Genomic DNA, 23452 nt, shown 5'->3' on the forward strand with positions numbered 1-23452 from the left:
TATTATAGATTTTGGGGAAGTGTGACAGTTGGGGTAGAGAAGCGTGATAGTTGGGGGTTAGGAATAGTTTAGTAGGTTTAAACTACGTGGGGTTAAATAAAAAATGTGTAGGAAAAGCAAGGAAATTAAATAAGAAAGGAGAGTTTTATTAATAAGAAAGGAAATTAGGGAGAAAAGAGTGATAAAAGTAGGGGAAATTAGATGAAATTCAAAGGATTAAAAAAAAATTTAATTAGGGGAAAGTAGGGGTTAGACAACCACAATGATATCATAATTGAAGAATTTACACGTTAGACAAACATGATGATATCATGATTGAAGAATTTGTAAACTTAGGAGTCACACTTTTCCTATTGAACATACTTTTGTACTTGTTGAGATTTAGAACTCTCAAAAGCCCATTTAGTTATTGCGCAATAAAGGACCCATGGCAGGATTTGTTGCTAATTGCTAATGCCCTTAATAGGGAGGAATAGATAGATAGATAGAGAGAGAGAGAGAGAGAGAGAGAGAGAGAGAGAGAGAGAGAGAGAGAGAGAGAGAGAGAGAGAGAGAGAGAGCAATAAATTTAATAATTTATGGTTTTAATTAATTTAAAATTTATTTTTTTAAAATAAAGTTTTTTTAGGGCAATAACCCCTTTTTAAAGTACACTTATTTTCACACTCATTTTCAACATTGCACTGTTCACACTGCTGCGTAACCCTACTTGCCACACCCTTCTCTTTCATCTTCCCTAGCATCCTTAGACACTCGTGACTTCCCTTAAAAAAGCCTTTGACTAGTGGATTTCATTCATTGATTCCCATGCCTCATCAGACCAAATTTACCCTACCTTTTGCAAGCGAATCCATCTCGAGTCAACCTTGAGATCTTTCCTTCCTACTTCTCTTTAATTTTTTGAAAGACTTATTTATGGCAAGTCTGTCATGATTGCTCTCTCTCCTCACCAATGGGATTCTTCTTCTACGTTGAGGAGCAACATCTTGGAGTTGGGATAGGAATGACTCTTTGAATGCTAGTGTTGCAACTTCACTTTATTTCAATAGGCTTGTAGGACCTTCGAACCAGTGGGCTCAAAGATAAGCTATGTCCATTGTCATGGAGGAGTTGAAAACCACGTCTTAAACCCTAAACCACCCACGATCTCCTAGGGACTCTGTAATTCCTAAATTTCAGTCTCGCCTTGATTGTCTCTTGGAAGCGAGCTTTGAGTGTTGAGGCCAAAGCTGAGGCTCACGAGATGGGCGACTTTGGAGATGTGTACATGCGCAAGGACATGGCTGGGCCTCCTGGCCGAACCAAGGCCCAGAATCGAGCAACTGTCCAGCAACTAAAGCTGGTAAACACAACTTTCTCAGATCCCAGGAGTTGCTTTAACTTCATCCCTCCTTCTGCGCCTTTTGGAGGGGTCTTTTGTGTTGCTGTGCATTCACAATGTCGTGGTAATTAGTGCGGCGGAGAGGTCTCGAGATTCCAATATCTTGGTTTGAATTTTGCGCAGATAGGTCAAAGTCACCCTACGGGTCTCACGGCGAACCTTTTGAAATTATTTGAGCCGCGGGGACCCTTGGAATTCAAAATACCTCCGGAGAAGCGGAGATGCCCTCCATACACAGGCGGGTACTCGACGTGGACAATTTTAGCCTTGTTACCACGCTAACTGGTTTTGCTATCCCCCCAAATTTTACTAATCGGCCCAATTTTTTTTAAAAATCACACGTGTTGTTGTACCTCTGACTATCCACATGATAACAGAGCACTTTTTGCTCTTTCATGTTGAGAATTATTAGTAAGCAATGCTGGTGTCACCATACGACCTTTGGGAGCTGGTGCTGTCATGCATTTTCCCATCTCGTTTTCTGACATTTGATGTTGAACATGGAGAGTTTCCTGCTTGGTTCTCCTTAGACAATATCAAGTTGCATTCCTTTGTGACTTGAGGTTTTGTGTCAATATGTATGCGGGCATTTGAAACCGGATTCTTAGTCAAGGCAGTGCAACTGCGGTTATTACATACAATCCACCTAGCGGCTTTTTGCTCATCCCCAATCAACTTACATGCCTCTGATCACTCATGCTTAACACGCTGTAATTGGTGATCCTTGCGTCCTGGCTTTAAGAGTAATGCAACAATGGCTTTAATGCAACATGTTTTCGATAATATAAAATCTTTATACCAGCTTGCCTTGGATAGATGCTATCAAGACCTATTTTTAGTTATTGTAAATCATCCTCATATTTACACTATTGCCAGAAATCTTTTTAGCACATAAAGGAAATGATCATAGTTACTTTCCCTAAAGATTAGGGTTATACATACTTTTCAGCAAGTGGGGAAAGGAAAGACCTCTTGACCTTTGAACATAAATTTTCACGGAGTTGCATATACACTTCAAGGTCTCAGCTGACTTCAGTTCATTATTTGAAGTCTCCATGGATCGGGGTCACGTATCAGAGTGTTTAACCTTAAGGTGGTTGGCATGATGTTAAATATGCATTGTTTGTTCTGTTTTCAATGTACAAGGTTGGCTTTACTCTTGAATTATGTTTTTGCATTGGAGATCATGCAAATTAATTATTGGGAAGGGTTCGTGGCTTGTTGATATTACAATAATTGGGGATAGGGGGCCTAAAGAGCTTGTCTAGGAGGGGGCTTAAAAAGCTTGTCTGGGAGGGACTAACATGAAATACTTTCGTCTTCATAGGCAATTGCAGCTTAGATGAAGAGATTGTGGAATATTTCCTGTGTGTGTAACACATGGGTATGTGTGAGAGCAAGTGTTTCTATGATATGGCTTGATCATATTGCTAGGATGTCTAGTAGCTTGGCATTGCTATGCGTGTTGGAGCCTAGTGTTTCCAACCTGAGGGATAACTCTTGAGGTTAAAAGTATATTGTTAGTTTGGTTGGGAATTGCATATTGTGATTTCTTATCAAAGTTGCGGCTTGTTGATATTGTCCATAATGTCCTAACTTCATAGTTATGATAGCCACTGGAATGTGTCCAAAGCCCATCTGCTAGCCTAGGTCTCAACCTAGGTTATCAACCTACCCTTAGTTAGTCGCCTTGAAATTATCAAGCTAACATTTTCAACCCCTTAAGCAAAATAGTTCCAAAGATGAATTATTGAAATTGCATATGTAAGGGCTCAATATCATTGCTGTTATTATATAGATACCCTTTTTTGTTTCACTTTAAATTTCCCCCTAAGTTGAGAAAATATGTTATGAGATGTCATATTAGATAGTCCTTGCTATGCGTCGTGAAGTTTATTGTTTTCAGCCTTACAAGTGACTATCATGAGATTGAAACTCCACACTGTGTAATAGCGTTTTTAGAGGATGAGTTTGGTCACAATGTGGGATTTTTATACACACACACACACACACACACACATCAGCGGACATACAAATTTCACCTTGTGAAGTTTTCGTTCAAGTTGCGGCATGCTGGTATTGTGATAATTCTTTCTATCTTAAATGGTGCGTTGCCCTATCAGCTAGATTTAGATTTAGATGCTCGTTGGGGAGAGACTAAAATGAAAACGTTTAGACTTCACAAGCAGCTGTAGCTTGAATGAAGAGATTTTGGACTACCTTTTGATTAACCTTCTCCTTTAGTGCTAGCCTTCGTCATGGCTGAGTCTGCCCTTCACCTCCGGAGTGCCGACAGAAACTCAGTACGAAGACTTTGTATAAATGGATGCTCAAATATGTGTGGGTGTGTGGATTTGTATGTGTGAGAGCATATTTTTATACTATGGTCTACACACACTGTTGGGCGCTGATGACGTCAGTGGGGATGTCATAGTAGCTAGTCCCTGCTATGCATGATGGAGTTTATGGTTTTCAACCTTGTGAGTGACTATCATGAGATTGAAACTGCACTATGTTATGTTTTTAGAGGATGAGTTTGGGAATGTTCCTGGATTCATCTAGGTATATACACTCACACATACATATATAGATGAATCCATGATTGTGCCCAAACTCAACACATTCATACATACAATAGGTGCCCTATGATACAAAAAATCCATGGAAGTCTCGCGCACGGGGGGGAGTGGTAGAAAAGGGACAAAAATTAAGGTAAGGTTGATTCGTATGTCGATGTTTTGCCACATGTCCCCGTTTGTGCACGGTATAAAGAAGGGTTGGGAAGGCGAGCTAGTATAGCGGAAGGGGGAGGTGGAGGGAGAAGTAAGGGAGAGAGGGGGAGAGAGAAGGGGCAGCTGGGTGAGGGAAGGGGGAGGCGGAGGGAGAGGGAAGGGAGAGAGGGGGGAGAGAAAAGGGGCTCCAGGGCTGTTGGGTGAGGGAAAGGGGAGGCGGAGGGAGAGGGAAGGGAGAGAGAAAGAGACGGGAGACTGAGAGGGCTGGAGGGTAAGGTGATGGAGAATGAGCATGGAGGGTAAGGTGATAGAGAAGGAGCATGGAGGTCCCTTTGCCTCTCTTGCCTCCCTTTGTCAGCCTCCCAATCTAACCCTATCATAATTTTCTCTCAAAAATTAGGAGTGTGAACCAATTGAAGTAGGTCGTTCTATATAGATTTTTGAATTCGGGAGGCTGAATAGGTGAGTTTTGTGATTTGTTGAGAAAAATTGTATTGTGTGAAAAGCGGATCCCTAGATACATACATACACACACATATATATGTATATATGTATACATACGCGTATGTGTATATGTATACATATATATATGTATGTATACATATGTGTATGTATGTATGTATGTATGTATGTATGTATGTATACATACATATACATACATATATATATTCATATACACATACATGTATGTATACATATATATATATGTATGTATATGTATACGTACATATATAGATTCATATACACATACATGTATGTATACATATATACATATGCATATATATGTTTGTGTGTGTATGCATCCAGGTATCCACTTTTCACTGTATCGAGGGATCCACTTTTTACACAGTATATTTTTCTCAACAAATCACAAAACTCACACAGTACATGTATATATATATGTATGTGTATGTATATACATACACATACATATATATATATATATATATATATATATATACATGTATTGTGTGAAAAGTGGATCCTTGTATACATACATACAGACATATATATATGTATATGTACATACATATGTACATATATATGTATGTATGTATGTATGTATACATATATCTTGCTAAGTATGTCTTCCTTTTGTTTTTCATAAAAGTTTTTGTTTACCAATTTTTTCTTCTCTTTCATTTTCTCTTTTATTTTCTGTGTAGATTTTTGGTCTTTAGAACAACAAAAAATCTAAATTTGTATGATTGGACTTATTCTAGTCTTACAAAGGTATATATATGTGTGTGTGTGTGTGTGTGTGTGTGTGTATGTGTGTGTATGTACATGTATGTATATACATATACACATATATGTATATATATGTATGTATGTATACATGGATCCACTTTTCACAATATACATTTTTCTCAACAAATCACAAAGTTCACCTATTCACATAATACATTGTATATATGTATTACATATATACATATGTATATATGTACACATACATACATACATACATACATATACATACATACATACATACATACATACATATGTATGTATTTTTTTTCTGAAGTTGATAAAATTTGCTATCCTAAACTTCTTGATTCTTATCCTACATCAAATTGGAGTGAAGCATGGGACATCGAACCAATTGGAAACTCATGGATGACGAGCTGTCCAACTCTCTCATATTCAGTTATTGACATGAAAATGAGGGTGATATACGTCATCTAGAGAACAAGTTATCTTGCTGAGTCCTCTAGTTTGCATGATTGACTTTAGAGTTGCATCACTCAATTGATAACTCATTCCTTGAGTCTCACTTTCAGTTATTAGCATGAAAACAAGGGTGATATAAGTCATCTAGAGAACAAGTTATCTTGCTAGGTCCGCTAATTTCCATGATCAACTTTAGGGCTACATACCTCAATTGGCAACTATTGACCTAATCTTGTTTTCATAATCTTATGTTCTTTCTTTTCCTTTTTAAATCTTGAAAATTTAGGGTTAATTCTTTCCATGGATCAAACCAAGTGCTCTTAACTTGAGCAACTCTCAACCTTTTTAAGCTACCTTTTATCTTAATGGTTTTAGTATATATAATCGAAGATGCAAAGGTTGGAATGGTAAGCCTTGATGTGTCTGATGCTAATCATAATAGGGTTGCCATCGCCAATCGTAAGTCTTATCATGGGTGTCTCATCTTTATTGTCATTCTTATAAAAGACTCCCTGTATTATTATTATTCCTCTCACAGTTGACTAGGATCTCTATTAGGATTCACCTCCCCATTGCATACAAGGAGGATATAGGGAGGATGACCTGCAAGAGGGTATGGGATGTGAGAGAGGCCATGCGGACATGAAAGGAAGCTACCACATGAATTGATATGAGAGAGAGAGAGAGAGAGAGAGAGAGAGAGAGAGAGAGAGAGAAAGAGAGAAGGTTGCCATGTGGGCAATTGGTATGGTATACGTGAGTATGGAATTGTGTGGTGTAGTATATTGCCTTGGAGGAAGGCTTGCTTATTGGGGGTAGAAGCAAGCCCTGGAAGGGTAGAGAAAAGGCCAATGAAGGGCCTATTTATAGGCCAAGGCAAAGGATTGGTTAGCATAGTTTTTAGAAGTCTAATGCAAGAATGGGAACGTTTTGGGATGGGGAATAGGAATGCCTTGTCATCAAATCGAATGGAAATATACCAAGTATGAAAATAGAATCACTTTTATAAGCTCTAAACTTTCTATTTCAGCTTTAAACTTTTAAAAAAACACAAAATTCCATAGAAAACTGAAATGTACTATCATGAGATTGAAACTGCACTATGTTGTGTTTTTAGAGGATGAGTTTGGGAATGTTCCTGGATTCATCTAGGTATAAAAAACTGAAATGTACATTGTGTGCCTGGATTTAGAGCCTCAGAGGTGACAGCAGTGGTTTAGACCTCCCTTTCTGCCTCAGCTGCTATTCTTTACACTTCTGCTGTAGCTTCCTCTGAATTGGCTAGACCTAGACCTGTGTCAGGTTCCAAGGTGATCTGTTTCCCTGTGTCTTCGTTGGCTGAAACATCGTGATTTTGCATATTCTCTACCTTTGTACTCTCCCCTCCCTCATCAGTGTTAGTGCCAGATGTGACCTTGTCACTTGGGATATCATCCTGCCGAGTTGTCGAGGCTAGGTTGTGAGGTGGAGAAGTATGAGGCTTGAGATTGATGGGGGAAACTGGCGTAGGAAAGATGTTTGCAATGTGCATAATGCCAAATAGATCAGGGAGCATATAAATATGCAAAATACGAGAACATGGGGCCATGCATGCAGTCTCGCCTTAAGCCCTTAATACAAAAATAGGAAAAATTGACTCGAGAGTCAAGTACATGATATAAAAAAAAAGATACAGTCAGGCAGTCAGCCCTAAGTATTTGAAGGTGGGATAGTGATACATGCCTCCCCCTCCTCTTCTAGAGCCTCATCATCATGGCCTTGCGCCTCATCATTGTCCTCATGCTGAGGAGCACGCTCTGCCCCATCATTGTCATCATCCTTTTTAGGTCGAAATTCAATATATTGTTCAAAAGTGCACTTTGCCCTAAACTTGCTAGTCAGATCCAATGTTGCATTAACAAATACAAGATTATTTGCCTTTTGATCCCCAAGCTTGATCCTCTTCTAGATACAATGTTTCCAAAATCGCTCCACGCAAAGATCTAGCGCATTGGCTAAGTATGTGAATGACCAAACTGTGCAACAATGGAGCATTTGCCCCATAGTCCTCCTATCAATGAATGGAGGAAATCTTAAACCTGTCATGATGGCATCCTTCAAACCAACCACTCTTATTTGTTGCCTGTAATATGACAACCCTTCCACACTTTCCTTCCATCATGTGCATGTGAGAGAGTCATCTTGCTACTATCTCCCATCTTTGCACCACCTCTATATCCATTTCTTGTCCTTTTCCTTGGAGCTCTAGATCCCAAGCAGAGGCTGCAACCTCCACAAGGTGAATGATATCTGCCCTCAACTCCTCCCTCGAACCATACAAAGCATCTACACTTTGAATCGTCTCAATCATCGTATACGGTTCATACACCTTTCCAATACAAGGGTTATCCCCATAAAAAAACCTCAACATAGTGAGAATAGGGTTATTGACCTCAAGCAATACGCCAACATCATCCCAAATTATGTTATCCAGAATAGTGGACTTAAGTCTTTAAGCCCCTGTAGAGTTACGTTCATGCCATGCATCCCACTTAGAAGAAACAATAACTTTTTTACTTACAAAGCTGCTTCAACATGATGAAATTATAAGCAACACGTGGGTTAGAATGCTTCAGTAGATTCTTTGGGGATATGTTGCAAAAAATAGCAAAAATATAATATTTTGTTCTCTCTTTTATTTTTTGGACTTCAGAAAAAAAATAATATGAATTTGTACGATTGGATATATTCTACTCTTACAAAGGTGTGTGTGTGTGTGTGTATAATGGTGGTGAGTGATGAAAGTGACAACATGATTGCCCATATCAATGGAAGGCTCCACCCAATCCAACTTACCAATGTCTTTCAACAGATTATTCAGCCCATGTGGCATGCAAGGAGTGAAAGTAATGCCAGTACGTGTCCTCAAGGGGACGGAGAACATAGAGTGGAGTCTCGAACTATAGCTTGAATGAAAGAGTACAACAAAATTTGGGGACCGGGGTTATGTACCCTCAATGCAAAATGAAAACCCTAATAGCCCAAGGGGGAAAAAAACCTAAGTGGAGATACAATTGCGCCTAGGGTAAGGTGTTTACACTAACCCATTACCAACATCCTACAAATCTCCAAAGTATGATAGTGTAAGCATGTACAAGGTGAAAGATTACCTAAAGCTTTGCAGAAGGCTTCAAACTTTATTCAATGTAAGGCCTTAGTGAACAAATTTGCAACATTGTGATGTGTAGGACAGTAGTCAAACTGATCTCTCAGTGTGCCAGACATAGGATTCCGTACTCACTGCAATTTGCACTCTGACTGTCAATGAGAATGGAATAGATGGCTGACACATTCTACTGTAGTAGTGAAGGCTGCCCAGTACTCAGCTTCACATGATGATGTTGCCAGAGTGGATTGTCTCTTGTTCAAACAAGAAATGCATGAATTGCTAGTAAAGTAACAGTTGCCACTAGTGGAGTACCTGGAATCATAATCACCAGCTCCCTGAAGTCATGCAACTCAGAGTCATCCCCCCTGGCATAGAGAAACTGAGTACCCTGCAGATATCTGAAAACACCCTTTACAACATTCCAATGCTGTGTCTTTGGGCTGTGCATATACTTGCTTATGTGGATAGACTGAACTGGATATTTGGACGTATATTGTAGAGAGAACTGAGACATCCAACAGCCTGACTGTATGTAACAGGATCGAATGGTTCAAGTGGTTCAATGCATCATGCATGGATAGCATCAGATGATTCGAATGCATCAAATGGTTTAAATGCATCTTGCATGGATAGCCTCAGCCCAGAGTAGAAATGGTCTTGCAGTTCTGAAACAGCAGTCCCAAGATAGTAGTGTAACAGCTCTCGATCAAACGTCTCAAATGAAGCTTTAAGATCAGTCTTGAAATCTGCAATTTTCTCTTCACTTGTGCCTGTGAGCAGCATATCTTTAACATAAAGGACGACAAATAGCAAATCCCTTTGGTCCTTCACATAAAGGGTACTTTCACTTGGACTTTTTGTAGACTTTGACTGCTCAAATATGAATGAATCTTGTCATACCAAGCCCGTGGGGCTTGTTTGAGCCCACAAAGTGCTTTATCCGTCTTGCATACTTTGTCGTCCAACTGATTTACTTTTCATCCCAAATGAGCAACCAATGAAATAACACATTTGATGGTGGTCATCCTTGAAGTGGGGGCAAAGGTTTCATATAGTCTATCCCCACTGACCCACTCAGCCTTCATGTCATCTATCTCCTCCTCTTAAGCTCCGCTATGTCCAGGGGCAGACTCAAATGTGTAAAAATCTGTAACATGTCGTTGGGCTCATTCTAACTCGGTCTCAGGTGTCAGCGTGTCCTCCTGCTCTTTGATGTGGCACAACAAGGTCTCTCTATGCCGTTGCATCCCCATCAAATAGAGACCAACGCAGACCTGATATTGGAAGTGAATCAGCCAAGAGATGCCCCAACCCGTGCCCCCTTGGAATAAGCAATGATATCGTCCTAGTATACAGGGCAAGTACATAGGAAGTGCTTCTTTGTCTCCACCTTCTCCAAGGTGCATAGTCTACAGATTCGTTGCTCTTTGGGGGTACTTGTGGCTCTCCTTGCCTTAATTCTCAATTGATGGGACAAGACCTGCATCTATCCGATGGCGATGCTCAAAGCATGTTGAATTTTGTAATTGTGACTACCTGTGGCTTGGGGTACTAGCCTAGGAGAAGTGATAATTCCTAGAAGTCCCAATTTTGTAACCGTGACTACCTTTGGCTTGGGGGGCTAGCCTAGCGGAAGTGAGAATTCCCAGAAGTGTCTAGAAATGCATCCAATGCCTAGGTGCACCCACTAGGCTAGGCTAAGGCTAGAAAAGAGGGGTCTACTTGTTGGGCCCAATTGAAACCAATGTGTCATTGGAAAGGTGGGTTAGAGTTTTTAAGTGTGTCATTGTTGTAGTGGGTTAGGACTTTATTGAAGGGGCGGTAAATTTGCCATGTGGCACAAACCCATGCACCCTTGTCTCCATCCCCTTACACTCAACCTTGGGGGAATTCTCACCATTGTATGGATTTTCACGCCTCTTCCTCTTCTCGCCATCATTTATTTCGAGGTTCCTCTCTCTCTCTCTCTCTCTCTCTCTCTCTCGGCACACATCCCAAGGTGTCTCCATTTGTTGCTGTATGGCCTAATTATTATTGTACGGACTTGTTTTTGTTGCTGTACGGCCTCATTAATGATTGTGTGGATCGGTTTTGCTGTTGTATGGATCACTCCTTTGCTGCATGGGCTGATTGGCACACACTTCAAGGTCTTTTGGCTGGTGGGTTAATGAGGAGTGCACTTGGGCCTAGTAGGTCCGAAATGTTGCAGTCTTGAGACCCACGTTTTGGGGCTAAAAAAAACCCTAATTTGCCCCGATTTTGGAAAATATGGTGTTGCATTGCATTTTCTCCCGCTCGTACATTTCAAATCGCCGCCCGTATGCTGAAATCGATCTTCAGCTGTATATTTGTCTTTAGCCCGTCCAAGTACAGCACGGACATGAATCATGATTCATGATTCCATGTATCTTTCTCAATTCTGAAATATGACCATTGATGCTTGAATCTACAATGGTGTGTTGTTAATTTTCTGATTTAGAAATTAGTAATATGTTGTTTCAAGCATCCAACTTCAAGTTCTAAGTGAAATATCAAATGTCTATGCACTATGTTTCATGAGTTTTTTTTTCAAGTATTGGATTTCTAAATATCTCTTGTGCCATTTTGGGAAAAGTGGCATCTATTGTAGTTGAGTTGACATGGCATGCAAATCTAGCACTGTGGCTAGCATTTTGAACAAGCGCCCTTCCTTGACTGCTTCTCCTACTAAATGAAATTCTCTGGATTTGTCTTTGATAGTGCATTCATTTCTGTCGAAGATGACTGGTAGTTGTGTTCCGTCATTTGACCTACTGACAAGAGGTTCTTGCTGAACTTCGGAACATAGAGTACATCTTTCACCAATCCTTTTGTACCAGTGAGATTGTTCATAGGGACAATGCATGTCCCTTGTGTTGGCAATATGGGCCTTGGTGTGGTTCTAACCCCCTCATGGTACCTTGGACTAAAATTGATTAATGAGGGGCTAATGGCCCTTAGGATGCACAGATGACACGTGGACAATTGGGCTTAAGGAAATCCCATAAGCATGGGATGATCATGGAGATCCTGGAATATAAGAAGGGCATTAGGAGATTCTTCCCATATCCCAGCCGGCTCTTTTTGGGAATGGAGAGGCATGCGTGGCTAGGAGCTAGGGGAGTGAGACCCCCCGTACTCGACGCTCCTTTCGACATGTGGCAGCCATGCGACGGGACCTCTCGTACTCGACGCTCCTTTCGACACGTGACAGCCATGCGACGGCTGTCAACAGTGGTATCAGAGCAGGGATGGCTTTGCGGATTGTGGAGACGACATGTGGTGCGGTGATTGTTTGTGAAAAGCTGCGGCGGTTGACTGTGTGGAAATGACAAATGGCGGTAATTGTTCAGAAAGTTGCACGTGGCGTATACAGAAAGTAAGGACCTGTGTATGTATTGTCTTGTGATTTGAAGGCTGGCGTAGGAATTGATAGCCTGCGTCAGTGTTTCGTGAGTTAGCTAGTGATTGATTGGTTGATTCGGCCCTTCGTGTGGTAATCGCCATTATTAGGCTGTTCGGGCCCTTAGTGGGTGTGCAGCACTTCTTGACTAGTCAAGCTCTATTCGTGGGTTAGGCCCATTGGGGGGTATGTTGGCAATATGGGTCTTGGTGTGGTCCTAACCCCCTCATGGTACCTTGGACTAAAATGGATTAATGAGGGGCTAATGGCCCTTGGGATGCACATATGACACGTGGACAATTGGGCTTAAGGAAATCCCATAAGCATGGGATGATCATGGAGATCCTGGAATGTAAGAAGGGCATTAGGAGACTCTCCCCATATCCCAATCGGCTCTTTTTGGGAATGGGGAGGCATGCGTGGCTAGGAGGTGGGGGAGTGGGACCCCCGTACTTGACGCTCCTTTCGACACGTGGCAGCCATGCGACAGTTGCCAACACCTTGAATTGGATTCGGTGTATTATCTGCCATGTAGATGACATTCTTCTGACCTTCTAATGGTTTCATCTTTGTCAACCATTCTTGATGCTTTGTCATATGAGATGATGCACCGTTGTCGATGTACCAAGGATCTTGATTTGGTTGGTCGACTTGATAGCTGAAATCCTCTTTTGAATTGCGATCTGTGTCAAGATACACTGTATCAGTCTTCTGCATTTCCTCCTTTGCAAGGAACATATTCCTAGTTCATTTGCATAATGACTGTGACTAGAATGTCCACCATGATGATTTCCTCTTCCGCAGAAATTCCCTCGATTATTACTGGATTGACCACTTTGATTGTACTGCTTCTTGCTGAAATCTATTTCATGGTGTTCAAACTCATGACAGTAGTTGCACTGAATGTTTGACACGTTAGTGGATGCATTCCCTCGTCCTTGGAATCTTCCTCGGTTGCTGAGGATGATGCTGATGCTGATTCAGACTTTGATTTTGATTTTGTTGCTGATGATGATTACTTCATTGGAATGATCTAGCTCCGCCACCGCCTCCGCCTCTGCTTCTATTTGAATCTGTGAATGCTTGATCATTGGAATGACCTTTGCGTACATGAATGGCTTGCGTCATGAGTTCTTCACCAAGTAAAACTGACTGACGTTCTTCCAGTGTCGGAATTTGCCGTTGGATGGCAATACTTTGGACTAGATTCTCGTATCCCTCTTTTAGTCCATCCAGGATGTCTTAAGCCATTTCTGCTGGATTCATGGTTTCTCTTGCTGCTGCGAGTTGATTGCTGTAATCTTTGATCCTGAGGACGTAAGCATGACCGGTTTCGCTGTTGTTGCGGAAACTCTGGTTTATCTGGTTTCTCAGTGTGAGAATCTTGCCTTAGTAATCTAACAAACAAGACAGAGAGCTTTGCTAGGGTGCTAAATGCATGTGCAACCCTTGTGATCTTTGGCTCGGCTATTATGTAGCTTGAGGCTGGCATGTTTGGTATCCCTCGATGTTTGGTATCCCTTGTGGTGAAGAGTGAATAAAAGATAGGGTGAGGTAGTTGTGAAAGGTTTGGTGTCAGTTGGTGAGGCAGGGTTTGTGCACTCCAGAAACTGCTGCCAAAAGTCCTTGGAGCTATTGGTAAATAGAATGTTTATTAATTCCTCATTCTGGAGATGAATTCCTCTTCTTTTGACGGACGAGATGGTGATATTTTTGATAAGTCTCGTGTGAATCGTGGTGTCTTTGGATGTTTGAGCTTTGCCGTTGGCATCTATGATGCCTCTTTGTAGGATGTAATCGTGGGTTACAAAAGCCAGCTTGGCACAGAGAGAGAGAGAGAGAGAGAGAGAGAGAGAGAGAGAGAGAGATGAAATGAAATGCATAATAGGAGGGAGCGTGTGGGAGGTAGATGAAATGAAATGCTCTATTAATGTCCTTTGGAGACCCAAGATATATGAGACAAACCTGATAAAGCTAAGCATATTAATTTCATGATGCAGCTCTAAGTATCTGTGCCATGCATTACATATTATGAAACCCTTAGACTATCTATTTTGTAACTCAAAAGTTTCCAATGATTGCTTTCTGAACTTCCAAATATCCCTGATGTAAGATGTTGCATGTTCTTGATGTCAAACTTCCTTTTGGTGTGCTTATAATTGCTGCAATAGAGTAGTACATGACCTTCATCCTCCTCTAGTGCGCTTGAGTATAGCTTGCAGAACCTCTTCTAGTGTGCTTGAGTATAGCTTGCAGATCCTCTCTTGGATGTAGAGTTCCCCTTAAACACTCTTGGGGTATAACTTGAGCAAATAGTGTGTCATGCAGGTTATCATCAGATACGTAGACATGGATGGTTTTCTTAAACTCACTTCTTGTCAAAAAATATGTTATTTGGACAAGAATAGTGACCTGGTTTGAATGCTTTTGCATGGATTGTATCTCATTTTTTCCTTGAATGAGTAGTTTTCTGCAAAATCCACCATAGACACATCATCTTCAGGAAACCCTTGTGTGTGTGTGCGCGCGCGCGTATAGATAGATAGAGAGAGAGAGAGAGAGAGAGAGAGAGAGAGAGAGAGAGAGATGTTTCTCATAATCTCATAGTTTGTGTTATTCTATCAGGTATAGCACAATTCGTAAACAATTTTGCAGAGCCGGGTGATCTTGAATATGCTCCACCAGTCACTAAGGGCGAGACTTCAGTAGGTTTTAATAAATCTAAATTTGGCTCATGGTCTTCAGGTGTAGAAGAGAATATTCATATTCACAAGAATATGTTCGATTGATTTCTATAATTCATTTAAAGAATTAAAGCCTTGAGGCTTGCATGCATTGTGCATCTTCGCAATATGTTTTCCTTTCTTGATAGAGGTAGGTTGCTAGGACTGATGCTCAATATGAAGTTTGGCTATTCGATGGGGTGTCTGGTAGGCACTGCAGGCCGCTTGTTGTGTGACAACTTTCTTATATGCTTAGGGGACTTTTATAAAGCGTATCAAATATACAGATCTTGGAGATCCTGTTCTTGAGTCTTGAACTTTTAATCAGCACAATGATTTTTCGGCTGTTGAACTCCTTAGGCACAGCGAAGAGCTCGCATTCATATCCTTCGTCTGGAAAAAGGGGCTGAGAAAGCAGCTGAGGAGTTGGAGAAATGTAAGTAGAGGAGTTGGAGTTGTTATAGCTGCTTTAGCATTAAAAATTTAATTCAACATGGACTCTTATCCCCATGTTGTTAAAACAATATTTCTGCATTTTCTTGAGACTAAGGATGATCAAGGGATAATTGTTTCAGATGATGCTCATCATGATCCTGCCATTGAAGGTGATCCGTATAAAACTTTATTTGTTGCTAGAACTGTAAGTATGCCACCTTCGCCTCTGAAGGCTATTTTGGTACTGCTTTTTGTATTCTAGTTCTTTTGATGCTGATAAACAAGGATGATTCATTCTGAACATTTGGTTGCAATTTTTGAAATTTTATGTGTCTGTACATCAACAGTGCTACCTTACATGCCAAATGACATATTCCTTGACAATTCTTTGTTCTGAGCAAAGCCAATGCGAGACGTGACTATGGATTGCATTCTGTTTGTATTGATTGAAAATTAAAGATTTTCCATCAGTTTAGATCTACATCATGCTGAATGCAGACATAGTAGGGGAGTGAAGTCTGGTGTTTAAGACCAACTTAGATCACAATAGATTCAATTGGAATCTGTTCACCAAATTCCTTGTCATTCAAGTTTTCCAGGCAATGGCTCTAGAAACACAAATCGGGATAATTATCTTAAGCATAAGAGCTTGGAGTATAGCTGTACATATATGTTCTTTTTGTTAATGTGACAAGCACAGTTTCAAGTTGTAGCCTGCAAAGATCTGCTGATAGTTACCAGAATCTCCCAGCCCTTCTCGTATAAGTTGGGAGATATAGACTCGTCCCATCATATTCTAAGCCCTTGTTTCAAGCCCTTTTGTTTGAAAAATTTCTTCTGGGTATATGTTACTAGAGCTAGTGCTTGGAGTTGTAGAATACTTGAAATTTTGTAAAAGGACACCATCTGAATGGTGCTGAGACTCTAGTTATTCCCTAGAAATTTGCTCCCAAGCAGGTGACCACATGTTGAAAAGAAACATGCTCTTTGAATTAGCTCTACATCCATCTAAGTCTGGTTTCAGGACAAGAAAAGCTTAGCATTTTCTGGAGCTTTGTACAGCGGATGGGTGGTCTTCTTCTATTTCGGTAAGCGCTAATACTCTTCTTTTACTGATGTTTCTCTAAGGCCATTTTTCCTTAACTGCAGAGCTATGAAACAACGGAGCACAAAATCAAAAGAGAGTTTGAGGCATATGGTCCCATTAAGCGGGTAAGTATTGAAGGTTTGATGCACAATGGGCCGAAGGCTTAAATTTTGGTGGTTATTTGGAATCTTTTTCCTTGGCATTCCCTGGTAGGCACGCATGGACACAAGTTCTATGCACAGAAGCATGGTTTTGTGAGTTGTATACTTTACTCTATTTCACAAGAAAAGTGAACCTTCTGCTTTTAATTTTCATATTTGGTAAGGGGTTTTTAGTGTAATACTTGAGGTTTAGTTAATTCTGCTTGGAGGTTATCATGCCATCACCATCAACATATGTGCATTCACTGCTAAATTTGCATGCCAATGTGTAACCTTAAAAGATGAGCATGGCTGAAGAGGCATTGTAGTGCCTTCGCTACTGTGCTGTTTTAGGATGAAAAATGAAGTATTTGATTTCTTCCACAGCATACAGGTCAGACTACCCAGTCTCTATTGATTGACATATTTAATAGCTAGCTGCATCATGTAGGGTCTCCTGTTGTTTGGATATTTCAAGCTTAAGGTGGAAATGTTTTTATTTCAGGTCCGGCTTGTTCAGGATAAAGTAACTGGCAAGCCAAGGGGCTATGCTTTTATTGAATACCAGCATACACGAGATATGAAAAGTATGTAGCAGACTAATATTTTTTTTCTGCAGATGATCTTGCCTTCGAAAATTTGCAGTCTGTATGGGTTCTTTGATCATTGTATTGATGCAGCGGCATACAAGCAAGCTGATGGGCGAAAAATCGACAATAGGAGGGTACTGGTGGATGTGGAGAGAGGACGTACAGTTCCAAACTGGCGACCAAGAAGGCTTGGTGGCGGTTTAGGATCCACTCGTGTTGGAGGTGATGAAGTAAATCAGAAATATTCTGGGAGGTCTGTGAACTGAAATTGTCTGTCAAGACTCTGAATATTGTATCAATTCAAACTGCACAGAAATTCCGGAGGATGACTAAAATAAAATCAAAGCTGAAGTTCTTTATTGTGCCCCTTCTTGCAGGGAACCTCAAGTTGGTCCAGCTGCTCCAATGTCTAGAACCGAGGAACCCAAACCACGTGAACCTGAACGGGGTCACGAGGAAAGGTGGGCTAGTGAAATGATCATTGCTAGTCTTCTTTGCATTTGGAAAGTGAGCATGTAAACATTGTCTGTATAAGCAGTATTTTAAGCCATTTGTGATAAGATGGGTTAAAAGGTTCTATGACAAGTGGATGGAGGAGCTGTTGCTCTAGGGAAAAATAATAAAAAGTTTTTTGTTCGTGATTTCAGGGAACCAGAAAGACGTGACAGAGATCGCGTAGATCGTGTAGATCGTGAGCGTGGTGAACGCGACAGGGAACGAGACCGTGATCGAGACAGGGAACGAGTAAGAGATCATGAAAGGTACCGAGATCGTGATCGTGAACGAGGAGATAGGGATCATGACAGAGATCGTGAACGTGGACGCGATCGTGATAGACATCATGACCGCGACCGAGATCGGGGTCGGGAGAGGGACAGAGAGAAAGAAAAAGAACGTGGTGGGCGTTCTCACTCACATGAACATGATCGTGAGAGGTAAGGCATGCTTCTGGGTTCCCAGAGGACCATGGCTTTTTTGGTATGTTAGCTTCTGCCTGTGATTTTGGTCTGCATATTGCATGGTTAGATGTCATACATTCTGTGTTCTGGCTTGTTTATGCTGTTGAGGGTCTGTGTTATGTGACAGAGACAGACGAGGACATGATATTACAGGTGAGGTGAGGCATTAAGTGCCATTCTGCAATTGTTGGTCTCAGTAACATGGTATCAATTGGCTGAGCTGTCTTGCGTTCACATTTGCATCAAACTTGTGGTGGCTTTGTTTATTGGTGGAAATCATTTTCCATATCATTTGGATGCAAATGGTAAGAAGCACAGAGTTCAAAGTCCTTGCATGTGCCTGGAAGCGTTTTACATCTTCGACCCACTCGGATCAGTGCAGAAGCTAATGGGGTAAAGAGGTTTTCTTGTCACAATATGATTGTAAGCTCTTTCTAATCAAAGGCCAGTAAAACTTTAATTTTTAAAAAATAATGAAGCCCTAATATAAAGTACTGAGTCAGGGGAAGGCTAATAGTGAGCTTCATGTCCTGGAATTTTTAATCTGTCTCAATGCCTATGAAGGATTGACACCACTCTTGATGCCAACAAAGACATGACTACATTTGGTTGGTAATCCTTACTTTGTTGGGATTATTACTAGCTTGATTTAATGTTAGTGGTGCATCTTGAATTTTCAAAGGCGATCTTCATGGTGTACTGATCTTTACATTTTTTAAGGTCGGCATTTGTCACGTCTTCTTTTGTTGAAGTTGATATGTATTTCTAACTACCTTCCTGCACTTTTAGCATCAGGGTTCCGTGCTTTTTTTCATGTCAAAGTTTGTGAGCCTTACCTCCTCGCTCAAGAGAAGACTTGTCTACCATCCCAAATTTTGGGAAAAAAAGACCGTCTCTTTGCTTTTTCTTGTATTTGGGTTCCAAATGACTTCGAATAGCCTAGTAATTGCAATTGCGGGTTTTCTGGAAGCATTGGACTAATAGCCTCCTATGTTAAAGTTACCTTTGCCTCTTGGATCCATGTCACCCTCTAATTGGAAGAAGTATAATGATCATGTGAGGAAGATGGTGTTGCTTGGTAATTTTGAGAATGTCTACCAAGACTAAGTGTATAGCTACCTTTGGCTTGATGATTGTTTCTACTTGACATATTGATTTTCTGTCTCTATCTCTTTGGAAGCTTTTGCTTTCAGCAAAGAGTGCTTGCTTTTTGAATTTTCAATTTTCAGTGGAACTTCTTTGCATCTACTCGTGCATAAGAATGTTGGAAATGATTTCAAGTGTCTTTCGTGATATGGCTATAACAAATTGGTCATAGTCCTTGGTTAGATTGTTCAATGCAAATTGAATTAGCCTTTCACTCTTTGATTACTATCCAATTGACACCAATTGATTTGCAAGGACTTTAAGGTAGATAAAGTACTTTGGGCGGCTATACTTGACATTGAAATTGATGAAGTCAAGTGCCAATTGAGTTCTTTCATCCTAATGTGCTTGTTGTTCACTAAGATCTTTTCTTGGGCTAGGGTATTGTTGAGCTTGCTGGAGGAGGTTCTTGTCTTTGACAAACAATTTCTTCAATTGGAAGATATTGACAAGTTTGTGATGTCGAGTTACCATAATTTTTATCACTATTGATGGTAGGCTTGTATCAAAGGCCGATCCTTGTGCTAAATAAAATAGGCTAGCAAAGATAAAACTAAAATTAATAAAGGAGGCCAAGCTATAACATAAATTGTTTCAAATAGTGCAATTTTTTTTTTCAAGTGAGACTTTTTCCAAATATGCTAGAAATAGCTAAGGGTGGTGGTGAAGATTCCATTGAAATTGAATACAAGATGACCAAAAGATATGGCTTGATGTGCTAAAAAAAGTGCAAATAGATGCACTCATAGCCATAAATAACAATGTGTAATGATAGATGTCGCTACATCAAAATGATGCGAATATCATGTGATTTCAATGTGAAACCATGGGTACGAATTGGATACTAAAAAGCTAAGATATGGGCACCTAAATTTGGGTGTATTTCTTGAACATCATTTAGCAAATTCAGCTGGTCACCTTTGCCACGTTGGTCAAAAGGTTCTTGTGAGGTTATAATGACATAGGTGTCCTCCTAAATTATTGCAATATCCAATTGGATGTATGGGTATGACTAGGCTAACTAATGTAGAGTTGCACTTTTTAATGCAATTAAGAATGAGCAAGATGAAATGATGACATGATGTGTGTTTGTGAGTAACACGTGTAAGCAATCAAGGGTCAGCTATTGTGTATAATTATAGGTGATTGTGTAGCAATGTGGGTTGTGAGCTATTGTGTATAATTATAGGTGATTGTGTAGCAATGTGGGTTGTGAGGTGGCATTATGCATATTGCATACACGAGCAATGCTATTGTGACAACTTTACTACATGGTCTTCCAAGAAAGTAACTTGAAGTAGCTTAGGGGGTATTTTCTCTTTGTGGCTCTTTGGAAAAAAAATCAATGGGGAAAATAGTAAAGAAAAAGGGATCTTGGACTAAGGAAAGGGATATGACAGTGGTGAGGCTAGAGGGCAATGAGAGGACTTAAGGAACATTGGTTAAAAAGAGTGGAGGTGATGATTAGGCTAAGATGAGTGAGGGAAATTGTTGTTATAAAAAACATAATGGGCATAAGAGAGATTGGTTAAGAAGAGTGGAGGTGATGACTAGTTTAGGATGAGTGGAGGTGATGACTAGTCTAAGATGAGTGGGGGATTCAAATTGTTGTTGCAAAAGACACGATGGATTGTGGAAAAGTCTATAGTCTCTCGAAGGAGACTACTAATTGTGTGGCCTGGAAGGCAATTCCATCCAACGTGGCTCATTGGTCGTAAATATCAAGGCACACTGTAGAGTTGTGATTCGATGGTAAGGAGGTCCAGTAGTGCGATGTGACACATAGTACTACAGGGGAGGTGGATATGTCCCCTAAACTTTGGTCTATTGTAGTTGGAGTTGGTAGAGGCTATAGAGGGGTGGTGTAGCTGCATGTAACCTAGGAGCTATGTTGGTCTATTAGATGCATGACCAACGATACTACATGAGACCGATGATCTCCTAGGGCCTTTGCTTGAGTGCTTCAAGCGATGTAGCCTATAACAAAAAGGGGAGTTCCATCTGAGGCCTCCCATTGTAAAAAGCTTACTAAGGGCTTCAAGGGTCGTCTCTTTGAGATGGAAGACCTAGATTAGTGCTTAAGCTATTTGTGACCTTAGAAGTTAGCACTTGCAAACCATGTTTAAATTAGGCCAATTAACCTACAAAGGACAATAAAGTGTAAGAAATTGTAGCCTTAACATCAATAGGTTGAACCTATAGTCCATCTTCACCCCATGCAAATGTGGAAACTGTGTATATAATTTACATCATCAGCACTACTTCTACAATGAAAGCAACTCAAAGGCAAGCTGCCGAGGTGATATTATTTTTCAACAAGGGCTGCAAACAATCTAAGAGATATTAGAAATAATAGTTAATGAAGAGGATAGGTTGATAACAATAATTTTGTTTCATGAATACGTTTGGTTCGTCTATGGATTTCAACAAAAATCTATTTCTAATGTGAAAGATTGTTTTCTCATTCAAAAAAAGCAAGTAAGGTCATCATAAGGCCTATTAAGGGTGTTTCTTTGTTGCGAGTCGTCATAAGGCATATGAACCCTTGTAATAAAATATTGTTGAATACGTGTGTGTGTGCGTGCACGCACGTGTGCATTCGTGCATGTGTGTTCGTGCGTGTGTATTTTGTGTGTGTGTGTGTGCATGTGCGTGTGTGCGCATGTGTGTGCCAATGCGCATGCGTTCATGCGTGCATGTGCATGTGTGTACACACACACACACACACACACAGATGATATGATATGATTGTATTAAAGTCCTTTCTAGACCCTCAGGATCTATGGGAGTGGTGACCACTATGAAATCAAATAGTGGTCCATTACAACCATTGAAATTAAAGTCTCCCAAATCTTTCTACATTGTGAGTATTTGCTGGACTATTTTCTCTGCTGGTCTGAGAATGTTGTTGCGATGTTCCAAGATTTCTTTTAAGTAGCTTCCAAACTTGTGGGTTGGCTATTCCCGTAGATTCTTTAGATTAGAACTATTGTTGCCATGGTTCTCCCTTATGTGTGCGAATGCTCGACATTTTAGGATTGTGAGCTGCTCGTCTTCTACCTCCCCTGTAGGGCAGATTTTGCATATCCTCTCTTCCCTTGGGATCTTGGGTCGTATCCATCTACCCTTCTCCACTTCTAGATAATGTGAGCTGGTCCTTATTTTGCATATTAAATTCCCTTTGTATATTTAGAGAGAGAGAGAGAGAGAGAGAGAGAGAGAGAGAGAGAGAGAGAGAGAGAGAGAGAGAGAGAGAGATGATATGATATGATATGATTGTATTAAAGTCCTTTTGAGACCCTCAGGATCTATGGGAGTGGTTACCACTATTAAATTAACACGAGACGACTTTAATAAAACCTTTAAGAGTAGGTCCCCATGCGCTCGAAACCCCATGAATTGTCCGAGTCGTTCCCACCAGTGTATGTGGTTGGTGAGAGTCCCCATGAAGGTGGCCATCTCCCACCTTCATGAGGGGGCTACTGGCCTTGGACTCGCAATTCCTAGATGTTGATGAAGGTTACATCAACTGTAGCTTACGTGCAGGGGCTGCCATGGTGTTCAGCAAGAAAGCCACACGGGGTGGAGCATTAAATATGAACTTAAGTTGAGAAGTCAGACTTCTAGGGCGTGCCTTCGCCCACCCCTGCAGTTCCCCACATAGGCTAGTGGTGTTGACCCAGCATCACTAGCAAGATAGTATTGCAGCCCCATGTAAGGCGAGGGTTGGGTGAGGATGCTGGGCTAGTATTGCAACTCTGGCGTAGCATCTATAAATGTGGTGATTCTAGGCGAGGCTTGCAATGCCCAAGCATTGTCATTCGCCGGAGCATGTTGATTGGGACATAATTGGGTCCAAAACTGTGTTCAGCCTCGAACAACCTCCACGACTTGCAACTCCGGGGCTGTCAGGGGGCTGTGATTTTGTACTCCTAGTGGGGCAGTGGGCTGCTGGAGAGTGCGCCTTGTTGGCTTCCACTAGGAGGGCTCCTTCATGGGGCATTTTCCGGTTCATTTGG

The 23452-nt window shown here is 40.8% G+C and overlaps 1 protein-coding gene across 3 annotated transcripts; it reads left to right on the plus strand.

Annotated features, from left to right (window-relative positions):
• The first annotated feature begins 986 nt into the window (after positions 1 to 986).
• On the plus strand, positions 987 to 19022 carry LOC147899731 (U1 small nuclear ribonucleoprotein 70 kDa-like). Of its 3 annotated transcripts, none has more exons than XM_087377959.1 (12): positions 987 to 1091; positions 1155 to 1342; positions 1505 to 1619; positions 14979 to 15058; positions 15437 to 15512; positions 15652 to 15716; positions 16661 to 16723; positions 17244 to 17325; positions 17419 to 17581; positions 17706 to 17789; positions 17976 to 18263; positions 18415 to 19021. In XM_087377959.1, the coding sequence occupies exons 2-12, from the start codon at positions 1244 to 1246 to the stop codon at positions 18455 to 18457; spliced, it is 1158 nt and encodes a 385-aa protein (XP_087234085.1). In that variant the 5' UTR covers positions 987 to 1091; positions 1155 to 1243; the 3' UTR covers positions 18458 to 19021. The 3 variants fall into 3 exon arrangements, 2 of the variants coding, with proteins under 2 accessions (XP_087234085.1, XP_087234084.1); XR_015541402.1 differs by having other exon boundaries at positions 989 to 1342; positions 18415 to 18696; positions 18732 to 19022; XM_087377958.1 differs by having other exon boundaries at positions 989 to 1342.
• Positions 19023 to 23452: the final 4430 nt, after the last annotated feature.

The sequence above is a fragment of the Dipteris shenzhenensis genome, chromosome 8 (assembly GCF_047967505.1).
Source record: "Dipteris shenzhenensis isolate YYH24624 ecotype China chromosome 8, Dip_SZ_1.0, whole genome shotgun sequence".
Lineage (NCBI taxonomy): Eukaryota > Viridiplantae > Streptophyta > Polypodiopsida > Gleicheniales > Dipteridaceae > Dipteris > Dipteris shenzhenensis.